The sequence below is a fragment of the Carassius carassius genome, chromosome 1, assembly GCF_963082965.1.
Source record: "Carassius carassius chromosome 1, fCarCar2.1, whole genome shotgun sequence".
NCBI classification, from domain to species: domain Eukaryota; kingdom Metazoa; phylum Chordata; class Actinopteri; order Cypriniformes; family Cyprinidae; genus Carassius; species Carassius carassius.
Window position 1 is genome coordinate 11,358,308 of NC_081755.1, and position 14,291 is coordinate 11,372,598.

A 14,291-nucleotide genomic window follows, 5' to 3' on the forward strand; every position below is an offset into this window, starting at 1 on the left:
AGCCGGCATGACTGATAGCAAAAGCTAAATGCAAGCTAAAAGCTAAACGCAGGATTTGATGGTGAGCATTTCTGAGCATTTAAACTGGCCTTTTGGCCACACCTCAAATGTTGTCTTGACCAATTAGATATTGTCTTTGCTCGGGGTATCATAAATCATATGTTATCTTATCAAGCACCTGCTCCGAATTTTCCCGCTCTTGCAGGGTCTAATTTTGGATATGATTCCTATAACAAGAATATGATACATTTGATAAATAACTGATGGTCAGGACTGTTTCAAGCTAACAGATATTAGGTGTACTTAATAACATACAAAAAGTTTACCAAAGTTTGACCACTAGAAAGGTGTGATTTTCAAGATGGTGTCCAAGATGAGCAGGAGCCCTTAAAATATCCTAACTGCTTCATTATTTGACCTAGCCAAGTAATCTTGGATCAAGGACACATTGGATCGCTGCCATAGTTAGTCGCCTACTGGACACCACCATGCTTACCCATTAATAGATCTTAGCCATTTAGAGCCAAATTGTTTGCCAGATTTTAATTATCAAAAGTGATTGCCATTTTAAACGCTTTAATGACATTACGAATTAGCCTAGGCTAATTACCACCATATTAGTTCTGATACCACATAAAATCAACTTCAGAAATAGGCCAACTACATAAAAACATATTTTATTATTAGTCTTAAAATGTCCATAACATAAAATCTTTGTTGAGCCACAACATTGTCAACATACCATAGTTTGACTTGTACTGCGCTGCACTGATTTCTAAAGACTGCTGCACAGTGGCAGTGACTAGCTTCCTGAGCTCAAACAACGCGAAGAGAGAGCTTACGAATGGTCCAGACCAAACTTGCGAATGTGTGACTTACAGAAGACATACTTAGCGTATGAACATTTCGGGAATCGTGCCATAAGGTTAAGAGGGAGGTTAAGGAATAGGTTAAGAACTACGTAGCGATAAGAACGTTTTGGGGAACCGGGCCCTGGTGTTTTTTTTTTTTTCATATCGCGATATACATTGCCGGTGTCTAACTATGGTCGAGACGTGGGGTGATGACATCATTGTTTCACAAAATATATGGATTGGCAGTACACAAAAACCCAAAAGGTGTAATTTTCAGGTTTATTCACTCTGGGTATTTTTAAAAAAAAAATATATAGCACTCTCCCTAATGCCGGATCAAAATATTTACATATACAGCTAAATGAGTGTCTATGTGTCATTGCGGTGATGTGCTTTCTCTCCATTGTGTATCCTATCATGTCTTTTCAGACTCGATGAACCACTGAATCTCTTGTCACAGTGTGAACACTTATAAGGTTTCTCTCCAGTGTGAATCCTCTCATGTGTTTTCAGACTCGATGACACACTGAATCTCTGGTCACAATGTGAACACTTGTAAGGTTTCTCTCCAGTGTGGATCCTCTCGTGTGTTTTCAGATTGGCTGAGTGACTAAATCTCTTGTCACAGTGTGAACACTTGTAAGGTTTCTCTCCAGTGTGAATCACCTCATGTTTTTTCAGAATTGATGACACACTGAATCTGTTGTCACAGTGTGAACACTTATAAGGTTTCTCTCCAGTGTGAATCACCTCATGTGTTTTCAGACTCGATGACACACTGAATCTCTTGTCACAGTGTGAACACTTGTAAGGTTTCTCTCCAGTGTGTATCCTCTCATGTGTTTTCAGATCTCCTGTTTGACTGAATTTCTTGTCACAGTGTGAACACTTGTAAGGTTTCTCTCCAGTGTGAATCCTCTCATGTGTTTTCAGATCTCCTGTTTGACTGAATTTCTTGTCACAGTGTGAACACTTGTAAGGTTTCTCTCCAGTATGGATCCTCTCATGTGTTTTCAGACTCGATGAGGCACTGAATCTCTTATCACAGTGTGAACACTTGTAAGGTTTCTCTCCAGTGTGGATCCTCTCATGTGTTTTCAAATGTGTTGACCAACTGAATCTCTTGTCACAATGTGAACACTTGTAAGGTTTCTCTCCAGTGTGAATTCTCTCATGGTTTTTCAGATCGGTTGTCTGACTGAATCTCTTGTCACAGTGTGAACACTTGTAAGGTTTCTCTCCAGTGTGGATCCTCTCATGTGTTTTCAGATTTGATGATTGACTGAATCTCTTGTCACAGTGTGAACACTTGTAAGGTTTCTCTCCATTGTGGATCCTCTCATGTGTTTTAAGATCTCTTGTCTGACTGAATCGCTTGTCACAGTGTGAACACTTGTAAGGTTTCTCTCCATTGTGAATCCTCTCATGTTTTTTCAGACATGATAAATTACTGAATCTCTTGTCACAGTGTGAACACATGTAAGGTTTCTCTCCAGTGTGAATCCTCTCATGTGTTTTCAGATCTCTTGTCTGACTGAATCGCTTGTCACAGTGTGAACACTTGTAAGGTTTCTCTCCATTGTGAATCCTCTCATGTTTTTTCAGACTTGATAAATCACTGAATCTCTTGTCACAGTGTGAACACATGTAAGGTTTCTCTCCAGTGTGGATCCTCTCATGTTTTTTCAGACTTGATAAATCACTGAATCTCTTGTCACAGTGTGAACACGTGTAAGGTTTCTCTCCAGTGTGGATCATCTCATGTCTTTTCAGACTTGATGACACACCGAATCTCTTGTCACAGTGTGAACACTTGTAAGGTTTCTCTCCAGTGTGGATCCTGTTGTGTGTCTTCAAATGTGATGACACACTGAATCTCTTGTCACAGTGTGAACACGTGTAAGGTTTCTCTCCAGTGTGGATCACCTCATGTATTTTCAGAACTGATGACACACTGAATCTCTTGTCACAGTGTGAACACTTGTAAGGTTTCTCTCCAGTGTGAATCCTCTCATGGTTTTTCAGATCTGTTGTCTGATTGAATCTCTTGTCACAGTGTAAACACTTATACAGTTTCTCTCCAGTGTGGATCCTCTCATGTTTTTTCAGATTTGATGATTGACTGAATCTCTTGTCACAGTGTGAACACTTGTAAGGTTTCTCTCCAGTATGAACTCTCATATGACTCTTAAGATTTGATTTACATGTGAAACTCTTTTCACACTGAGTGCAGGTGAAATATATCTCAACTCTTTTTTTCTTTAAATCTTTTTGTTTGGTTTGAGAGCAACTCCAAGGTTTTCCACCAGTTTTGACATAATTTTTCTCCTCAACTTCACTTGATTCTTCATTTTCCTCTTTTTCTTCAATGAACTCTGAAATAAAAGTAAAAATTATTTATTTTTGGTATATTGTTAAAAGCTGAGAGAACATCTGTAAATATACAATTTACTTTTCTTGCTTTATATTTACTGTCTTGTCTACTGTAATGTTACTGTAATGTCTTTTACTATTTTAATAGGGAGACCTGGTAAACATTTTTAAAGCATCATTTTTATTTTCGGTCAGTTTGACCCCAGGGTCTTTAAGCTGTATAAAACAAGAAATATATACATTTTACTAGGGCTGTGATGGTGGCAGATTTTTATCACTTTACCACCATCACAGCCCTAGTAAAATGTATACATTTATATATTTTACACACACACACACACACACACACACACACACACACACATACATACATACATATATACATATATACATTGTAGCAGAAATGACTCGAACCAGACAAATTAAAGAGTCGATCAGGGCTGTGGCTGAAACACGAGCTGAATTCCTCAGTAAGGCAACAGGAAGTCATAAAACATTCTGTGCCACAAGTCCCAAGCAAGATAACCAACCAACCAAAGCTTTCACAGAACAGATTTCAACATTAACACCACTAGAACAATTATTGACAATTTCAATTCGGAGAAGAGATTTGTCAAATTTGTTGTTCGTAATTGATAAGCAACGCCAGGACATCATGTGTAAACCCATGAGAGTACTACACAAGATCTTTTGACCCCCCCCCCCCCCCAAAATGACTTCTGAATGAATATCAGTCCATCGCTTAACTCCATATCCATTTATATGTAACCCACACATTTGACTATCATGTTATAATCACTTATTGTGTATGTCTTTTAATAACTATGGGATAGCTTAAGGATACATAGTCATGTCTAGTATCTACGAAATCGAATCTGCTTGCTTGAATTAGTCCAGACAATCAATTATTTGTCAAATATATCATATTCTGGTTATAGGAATCATGTCCAAAATTAGACCCTGCAAGAGCGGGAAAATTCGGACCACATGCTTGGTAAGATAAACATATGATTTATGATGCCCCCGAGCCAAGACAATATTTGATTGGTCAAGACAACATTTGAGGTGTGGCCAACAGGCCAGTTTAAAAACTCAGGACACCATAAAATCTTGCTTTTAGTCTCTAGCTATGCTTCTGCTTTTAGTCATGTCTGCTTTTAGTTTGCTTTTAGCTTTAGCTTTTAGCCATGCTGTTTGTCATCACTGTTCTTTCAGCGCGGTTCCAGCGTGCTTCAGCCTGCACGCCTGCTGCTACTTAGCCACGATGAGAAGAAACACAACCTAGTCTCGTCAAACTTTACTTCTTTTCTTTTCCGTTTGAGAATTTCGTGTTCTGAGTTAAGTTTTGTAACGTCGAGTTTCAACTTCAACCCGCACACAACTCCGTCTTCAGCCAACCCCCAACCAGGGCTTCCCAAGACGTCACTTCAACGACTACTAAACTTCCAGCCAATCAGCAAGTTAATGTCTTAAACTGCCGATCTTGTTACTGTGCTAATTGATAGTGTTTTCACTATAGTTTGGATATTAATATCCAATTCTGTTCAAATTCCCTTTAAAATCTTAAATGATTCCCATTGAGCTAAATTGACCCATTTCCCTTACAACATACATATATACATATAACAAAATTATTAACACAACACTTTAGTTTTTGCCCCCATTTTTCATGAGCTGAACTCAACGATTTAAGACTTTTCCTGAGTACACAAAAGGCCTATTTCTCTTAAACATTGTCTTAATCTGCGGTAGTGAGCACTTCTCCTCTGCCGAGATAATCCATCCACCTCACAAGTGTGGCATAGCAAGATGCCGATTAGACAGCATGTTAATTGTGGCCTGTGTAATGTTGGTCCACTCCTCTTCAATAGCTGTGCGAAGTTACTGGATATTGTCAGGAACTTGAACAAGTTCCATCCAAAAGATCCATCCAATCCAGAGCATCCCAAACATGCTCAATAGGGGACATCTCCATTCAGTTTGCTGGCCAGTATGTTTTCAGCTTGCAGGAATTGAGTCCAGATCCTTGCAACATGGGACCGTGCATTATCATGCTGCAACATGAGGTGATGGTCGTGGATGAATGGCACAACAATGGGCCTAAGGATCTCATCAAGGTATCTCTTTGCATTCAATATTCGATCAAAAAAATGCACCTGTGTTCGTTGTAAATAACATAGGCCTGCCCATACCATAACCCCACCGCCACCAACACTGACATCAACAAACCACTCAATAAGGGACATCTCCAGTCAGTATGCTGGCCAGTATGTTTTCAGCTTCCAGGAATTGAGTTCAGATCCTTGCAACATGGGGCCGTGCATTATCATGCTGCAACATGAGGTTATGGTCGTGGATGATGGGCCTCAGGATCTCGTCAAGGTATCTCTTTGCATTCAATATTCTGTTTGTTTGTTTATTTGTTATAAAACGAATAAAAAATAATTACAATTAACCTCATAATTTTAAATTAACCTCAGACTTTGCTTTAGTTGCTGGTGCAACCAAAACGTATTTTCGCCAGAGGCAAGCCTCCGTTGCACCTACTCAGCATCCATTTCACATATTTCTCACGCTAATCGAAACACATCACGACCGCTCGTTTACCTCGCAAATCGGAGCGCAAACCCGAGCCCGCGTAAGATGATTTAAATTAAGCCCGAACCCGACCGAACCCGACGGACAAAGATCTTCAGCTCTAATTGGCATTTCGTGCAGAATAACAAACAGCAGGAGTGCAACATTCTCGAAAAAAAATATATGCAGAGGGGACTGCTGCCATAACATCACTGCAGGCTTCAACCCGGCTGCATTTATGATTTAGGCAATTCAAGGCAATTAGGCTGTGCAAGGTGGGGTTATTACTGCCAATCTTTTACCACAAAAGCGGGACACTGTCAGCTGACAATGGTGACTCCTTTTCATAACTCAGCATCTCCTGTAAGAGGTCGCTTTCGACGTCACTGGGTCTTATAGGCGCGTAAAACTGCTAGTATTTTCTGTCTAGCTTTTGCAATGCCTACTGCACTTTCTGAATTCTTTATTTTCTTTTTCTGCTTCTTTGTGAGTTTTGTTACATTTATATTTTTTAATTGTTTAATTATTTTAAAATTAATAGTTTGGTCAAAATCGATTCCCTATTTTCATTTTCAAAACTTTTTTTGGTTGGTCCGATCGATTGTGCAATCGATTTTCGAACGAAAAGTGGCAGCCCTAGTTAGAACAACCTGAGACTACCTGCAGTGCTTCGACACAGCACCACCTAGTGGTCCGGAAATATAAAAAATGCATATTTTTGCATTTTACTTCTGAATGGTTTGGCCAATAATCACAAAACTGGCAGCAAAGTGTCCCTGCACAAACTATTGGATATAGCGCTCAGCAAAAACTGGGCTGGATGACCAACTAAAATCAGTCAACCAGCTTAGGCTGGTTTTAACTTTTTTCTTTTCTTCTTTTTTTTGTTGTTGTTGTTTTCAGCAGGGAAATGCTATAACATTTATTCATGTGTCCTTTAACCAACCTCCACTGACTAAACACGGACTTCATTTAACCAACTATGATAATATAAAACTCATGGTTTTGGTTAGTGTTTTGTCATCTGTATTCACATTACATTTTTAAGTGACAATTTGTTTGCAAAAAAAACAAAGCCACTAAGATCGCACAGTAAGTTTGCTCAAAGATTGTTAATACACACTGAAAACTAACATTGCCATGCCATTTTCAACACAAAAACTGGTAAAAACTTTAGAAACTCTTCATATAAATTCCAATTAATGTACATTTTCCCCACTGTATTGTCACAGGTAGGAAAAGTGCATTTATTCCTCAAACACAATAGATCCATTATCCTAATGCTAGTATTTCCAGTTACTCCCACAGTCGTTCAGAGATGAAAACTGCCATCTAGTGGTCGGGATGTAAACCCAAAATGAAACAACTGGCATGAATCTTACATTAATTTTTTTTGTTAAATATTAATATTCCATTTTTGAGAGTCGATACAGTATCTTCTAACAGAATATCGCAATACTATCGATATTTTCTTACACCCCTAGTGCATGTGGACCGTATTTGTGTGAATACACACCAGTGCAGGCATTCTGAGACTCTGTGTTTTCACAACAAAGCCTGCCCAGCTGCTTCTCAAAACTAGACCAATCAGGTTCCCCTATAAAAAAATTGCATCACAAGGTTAAAATACATGTGTTTTTGGCAGGGTTGCCTTGGTAAAATTTGGCTTTTAATGGGTAAATATCATGTTATTGGGATTGGGTATGCTTCAACCTGCGGACATGAAAAACAACAAAGGACTAAGCAACACTGGTTCAGGTGGAGCGGCACTTACTACACAAGAGCCGTAGTTCACTGACAATCTACACAAAATCGCTTTTAAAATCAGCAATGAATTTCCTGCGATTTTGAAATCGATTTTTTGTAGATTGTCGATGAACTACGACTCTGTGTAGTAAAGGCCAACCAGTGTTGCCACGTCTACGGTTGTTTTTCATGCCCGTGGGTCGAAGTGACCCCAATCCCAATAATGTGATGTTTAGTCCCTAAAATTCGAATTTTACCAAGGCAACCAAAAAATGTGTACTTTATCGCCTGGAACGAAACACAACTGGGCTAGTTTTGAGAATCAATAGGGCTTGGGCATCGTGACGTCATTACTTGGCATGGCCGCCATGTTGATGGCCTCCTTTACTGCTACTCTTACTACTGCACAGTGTTTAGACGTACTCACTCTCAGCTGTGCGTCTTAATTTGATTAATTAAAAATCTATTTCAACCAAGGTAAACCGCTGCTGTATTGTGGGGTGTAATAGTGCAACACATAAACACCATGGGAAAAAAATCTGAATGGATTATGCTAACAGATTTTGCTTACAGATTGGCGTGAAATTGTGCTCACAACAACCACACTTTCTCAAAAAGCCCAACATCATGCTAAGGTTGCTTTCAAGTAAGCAAAATGAATCTGATGCTTTGAAAACATTCTGTTTCACTGGAAGGGCCAGGTAGCAACAGGACAACAGTACAGAGACTGACAGGTCCGATGGAAGGGCTAACAGGATATTTTACAGGATAATACAAAAACGGGAAAACAGCGGGAAAAGAGCTCAAATACATGAGAACGCCGACACCTTCATCCTGTCTCCATCCCTTCACAGTCGCAACGTTACAGTTTTCTTTGACAATAACCTCTCCTTTGAATATCCCATAAAACAAAATCACCAGAACTGCCTTCTTTTACCTCAAAAACATCACCCGACTCCATCCATCACTCTCTTTCTCTGCTGCAGAAACCCTCATTCACGCCTTCATCACCTCCAAAATTGACTATTGCAATAGCATCCTGTACGGCATAACATCTAAAACCTTAAATAAACTCCAATACATCCAGAACTCTGCTGCTCGTATGCTCACCCACACCTGCACCTGTGACAACATCACCCCTGTTCTCAGGAACCTCCATTGTCTCCCAGTCCCAGAACGAATTCAATTCAAAATCCTTCTCACACACAAAGCCCTCCATAACCAGACCCCTTCCTATCTCAGTGACCTGCTCCACCACCAGAACCCATTTCGTAGCCTCCGCTCATCTGATGCCAACCTACTGAATCTACCTCCTAGGACTAAGCACCGAACCTGGGGTGACAGAGCTTTCTCTGTTGCTGCCCCCTTCATCTGGAACTCTCTCCCCAAACAAATCCGTGACTGCACTAACCTTTGAACATTCAAATCACTGACAAAAACTCACCTTTTTAAAATTGCTTTTAATGTTTAACTTAGTCTAGTGAGTGTTTTTTTTTTTGTGAATTTATTTTATTTCTATTTGATGTTGTTATTGTTGCTTAAGATTTTTTTCTATGTAAAGTGTCTGATTACTCAGAAAAGCACTTTCAAATAAAATGTATTATTATTATTATTATTTTTATTGATATTAAGCATGTCCCGCTCTTGTCTCATTCATTCACATTCCTTTATTAATACTAACAGTCTCACCCGCTGAAAGATGCGCCGAAAAAGCTAAAATAACCAGCAAAATGTTTCATACTGGCTCTTGGCACAAAGTACATGTTTTCAGTTCTGTCACCTTTTTTTTTTTTACTTTTTCCTGCTGTTCAAACAAAAAAATTAATTCCGCTATTACTACAAACAATTATTACTACAAACAAACAAACTACATAGCAGCTTGAGTTTATCAGCTCTATGTTACCATAGACAAGTCAGTGGTTTGCTGTCGTGATCATTATTGAAGGCGATTTATCTGGGATAATGAACGCGATATTGCATAGCTTGTCAGTGATCTATGGCTCTGTCTTTTAAATGCCACTCCAATTATAAGCAGGTGATGGCGATTTAGCGGTAATCATGGAAGCAGCTTTACTGATTAGATGCGCATGATCATATTGTTAGATATATCGCCCAGCCCTAACGATAAAAATGTATTTTTTTTTTTATCATAGTACAGTGCTACAGCCCACATTCTATCAGCTGCAGTTCTGGTCCCTCCATCATATCCTGTACAACGCCACATGCATTCACAGCAGTTATAACTTCGTGCTAGAGTTACTCTTTGGTTATCGGAGTGTGCTTTTAAATGTTTCATTCGCATGCTGACCTGTTCTTTTTCTGAGCGCCACATACACCCGAAGCGTGTGCACTAAAGCCTGTCAAACAGCGCCTGATTATTGAACCAAGTTATCTTTTGTGCTAATACTGTCAAAAATACAAGGTTTACATGTAGACCTAAGTTGGTTATGTCTAAAATGAAAGTAAACAGTTGAGAGAAAAACGTTCAGAAGAAGAAAGAAACTCATTCAGGTTTAAAACCAGTTTTGAGTGAGTAAATGGTGGTATAAAAACAAAACACTATGACAGAAATGACAGGTTGGGTGAACTATTTAAAGTTGATAAAATAACAAAACACAAAGAGAAAAATCATTCACTGCTCTTGACTGAAGAAATTGAATGCAGTTGCTTTAGGAATCAGTTCATATAGTGTTTTATTTTTATATTTGTTCATTCAATTTCATCAATGCTCCTGCTAAATACACCTATTGTACCAGAAAATAAAGCACTGTTTGTTTTATTTGTAAATAAAAAAAAAAAAAAAAAAAACTCACTACTCTTTGTATAGTATGTGTAGTTGTAATGTGTATCTTTGTCCTTATAAAAAATAAAAAAGATTTTTATCTTCACTCTATTTGGCCTAAATATTTGCTAAAAAATGCCTTTTTTGATACCTTGAAAGGCTTTGTCTTTATAATAGGGAAATTAGTTTGGCTGTAATGCTCAGACAACTTACAAAATAGTAAAACCAACATGACAGAATTGTGATAAAAATCGTGAATAATGATATTTCTAAAAGAAACCATGATATATTTTTTCCATATCGCCCACCCCTAATTGGAATATAACAAAAAAAATTATATACATTTTTATTATATATATATACATTTTTATTATATATATATATATATATATATATATATATATATATATATATATATATATATATATATATATATATATATATATATATATATATATAGAGCCCACCGCAGAGCCCAAGCCAATCACTGACATGGAGCAAGGACTCGAGAGCGTGACTGACCAGGTGTGTGTGACTGTGCGTCGTGGCAATACTGGTGGAGATCGAGGGCATGGAGGAAAGCCCTGCCCACACTCCCCCAACTGAGGGTGAGCTGCATTCGGTTTCCGGAAGTTATATGGAGGACCTTATAGACTGGTTTGTGGAGGTAAACCCTGAATTGTCTGTTTCTCCGCTGGTTCCGCCCAGCCCTGAATGTTCCGTTTCTCCGCACCGTTCCGGGAGGGGGCAAACTGTTACCTTCAGTGACTTTCAGTTTCCTTATTTGGTCTTTTTCTGTTCTTGTTTTGTTAATTGATTAAACCCTACCTGTCTCCATTTCCCTGATTACCTCCTGTGTGCTTAAATACCCTGTCTGTTTAGTTCTTCCTCGTCCGTGAGTAATGTAGTATTGCTGTATCCTGATGTTGTACATAGTCTATGTTATCAGTGTTGCCTCTATAGATGTTCATTAAACTCCTCTGATTTATACCCTCCTCATGCGCTTAATCTCTACACTAGTATACACACGACTGTAACAATATGAAGCCAAACAGGTACACAATGTATAAAATTTTTTTTTTTTTTTTTTAGGCTATTCTCACTTGCAATTGAACTTGAATACGTTTACTAAAAAATATCAAAGCTAAACATCATATCTAGTCAAATCGCATCACGACATCGCTACAAATACAGTATGGGATTAAAATCAGCGAACATCAATGTATAGGCTAAGGGTTCGTTACCTTGTTTCAGTGACGCTTGGTGAAACAGCATGGATTGGATGTTTTTGGTTAAGATGCTGAATCATTGAAGTCGTATTGCTGTGGAATGCCAGGTCTACTTAGCAGTAGACACATTGCACCTTGTTCTCTTCTTTTTATAAGAATGTAATGATCCCAAACTTTAGACATTCTCTGCTGTTTATGGACATCTTTAGACTCCACCATCGCGTCAACTAAATTCAAAATGTATCACACGCTATGGTGTGCTTTCTGAACACTGAACAATAGTGTTCCCTGCACATATAGTGCACGTCATAGGAATTTAACGAGGCTTCAAGGCAGAGTTTTTGCCTCGAGAAATTTATGTAATCTAATAACTCAATGAATCATTTCAGCCCTAGATCATTTTGTTGGTAAAAGTGAGAGATCAGGCGAGCCACATGATTTTTGTCAAAGAGACAGGTGCAGCTCGCGAGCCATACGTTCCCGACCCCTGGGCTAGGGCCTTTTTTTTTTTTTTAGATCAGTGGCGGCCTCTAAATTACTTCATCCAACGCTGTTTTGTTCCCTGCTGTTTTCTGTGAGCAAGCTCTTGATAAGCATTCACATAACTTTCACTAGCAAAAAAAACTAAACAAAAAAAAAAAGTGGTCGGCAACTAATTACCACAGTTATGCAGTAATGCAGTTATCATCACAGCCTTAGCTACAATCACACAAAGCCAGAACTTTCCCAATCTTTTTTTTTTGTCTCAAGAAATATCTGCGTCCATACGAAACAACAAAACAATGTAGTATACATGCCAGACCAGCATGTGGCACTGCAATTCTGCCACAGAAATACAATTAAAATGAAGACTTAAACTAGGACTATGCGCATAAACCTTGTCACTAATCACAAGTGCATGTGTGTCCTACATCATCTGCACAGAACGGCTTGAATATATGACAGTCAGCAGAAGTGAGGAAAAAGAGTTTATAACATTTAAAATATGGATGCTTTTCTTACAAAAAAACACCGATTCGCTACAGGAAGCCTTTATTCATCCCTCGGAGCCATGTGAGGCACTTTTTATTAAAGATGCGCATGCTTTATTTGACTACTTTTGGACTAAATACACCCTCCTATTCCAATTCTAACGCTTGGAAGAGCCAGGATAATTTTTATATAAGTCAGATTGGATTCATCTGAAATAAATCAGTCATATACACCTAAAGGATTCTTGAGAGTGAGTAAAACATGGCCTAATTTTAATTTTTGGGTGAACTAACCCTTTACTATAATTAATGCGATGAACACAAAAGAAAAAGATACTTTGAAGAATGTGGGTAACCAAACAGTAGCTGGTGTACATTTGACAGTAAAAAAAATACTGTTCAACTGTCTGGTAATACACATTATTCAAAATAACATTTATCATGAGATCAGAATATTGTTATGTTTTGTGAACAAATGTTCAGTATGTGTATCGTGGCCTTATTTTAGTGACTTAAAATAAATTCTCACTAACCATAAATGTTGTTTTTTCAAAAACACAAACATGTAGGCAACATCCAAAAATACCCAGAAAAAAAAGCTTTTTAAGCCTAATGTACCACAAACATTCATTAAAGATAAATGAAGAATAAACACCAACCTCCTTGTTCCTCGTGTTTTATTGTGCAGGTTTCTGGTTCCTCGTGTTTTATTCTCAAAGTTTCTGGTTCCTCGTGTTTTATTGTGCAGGTTTCTGGTTCCTCGTGTTTTATTGTGAAGGTTTCTGGTTCACTCGTGTTCTCTTCTCTCTCCTCTTTCACAAACTCCATCTTCACAGCAGCAGATCTCAGTTCAGATGATAAACTCCTCCAAATATTCCTGCTCGCTTCAAAACTTAGCCACTGTGTAGACGAGAATATTACAGGTATTTACTGAACTGGTTCAAAAACTGTATTTTTTTTTTTTTTTTTTTAGAAACATGTAACTGTTCGTATAAAGGCAGCACACCTACATAACAACAACAGAGAGCGTGATGAAATTTCTTCCTCTGAAGTTTAATGATGTTTGTCAAACAAACGTATGTGTTTAGCGCCTCCCGCTGGACTGGAGCGAAGCGACGAGAGCAGGGGTGTGTCAGGGGGAGGCTGGGGGAGGCAGTGCCTCCCCTAGGATAAGCCCTGCCTCCCCTGAGAAATGATCTGTCCCTGGAAACATTCACGTCCGACTCGTCCCGTCATGGTTGAAAAATAGTTCCAAAATGAAAGTTGAACCGACGTCTTTGACATCTTCTGGACGTGAACTACGTCTTTTCTGCACATCCCTGGATGTCTAAATGCATCGATTTCTGGACGTCGTCGTCTTCTGGATGTTTAAATGCGTTGCTGCATAGTTTAACTGTATATATAAGCCTGCATATAAAATAATCACACACCCACTGTGTAACATCGTGAAAGGCAATCAATTATGTCTTGAGGTTTAACACATCTCGACAAAGGTTCAATTCAAGATAATAAAAATCTATTAAAAAAATTATTTTTTCAATGTAATCTTTGTATCCATACTGGATTTCTGAAATAAGTTTACAGGCTTATCATTTTCTTCAGAAATATGATTTAATGACGGTCATCACTGAATAAAAAGTGCTGAAATACTCAATCTTGAAGTCCATTATTATTGTCAAAAATGTCTAGTTTCACAGTATTTGTTTATTCATGTTTTTAATATATAATAATATAAATCAATATTAATTGCATTTATTTT

The 14,291-nt window shown here is 38.2% G+C and overlaps 1 protein-coding gene across 1 annotated transcript; it reads right to left on the reverse strand.

Annotated features, from left to right (window-relative positions):
• Positions 1 to 1,197: 1,197 nt before the first annotated feature.
• LOC132146725 (zinc finger protein 271-like) lies at positions 1,198 to 13,618 on the reverse strand. Its single transcript, XM_059557044.1, has 2 exons — positions 13,192 to 13,618; positions 1,198 to 3,229 (listed from the first exon to the last, which is right to left on the reverse strand). Exons 1-2 carry the CDS (start codon positions 13,358 to 13,360, stop codon positions 1,224 to 1,226), a joined length of 2,175 nt encoding a protein of 724 aa, XP_059413027.1. The 5' UTR covers positions 13,361 to 13,618; the 3' UTR covers positions 1,198 to 1,223.
• Positions 13,619 to 14,291: the final 673 nt, after the last annotated feature.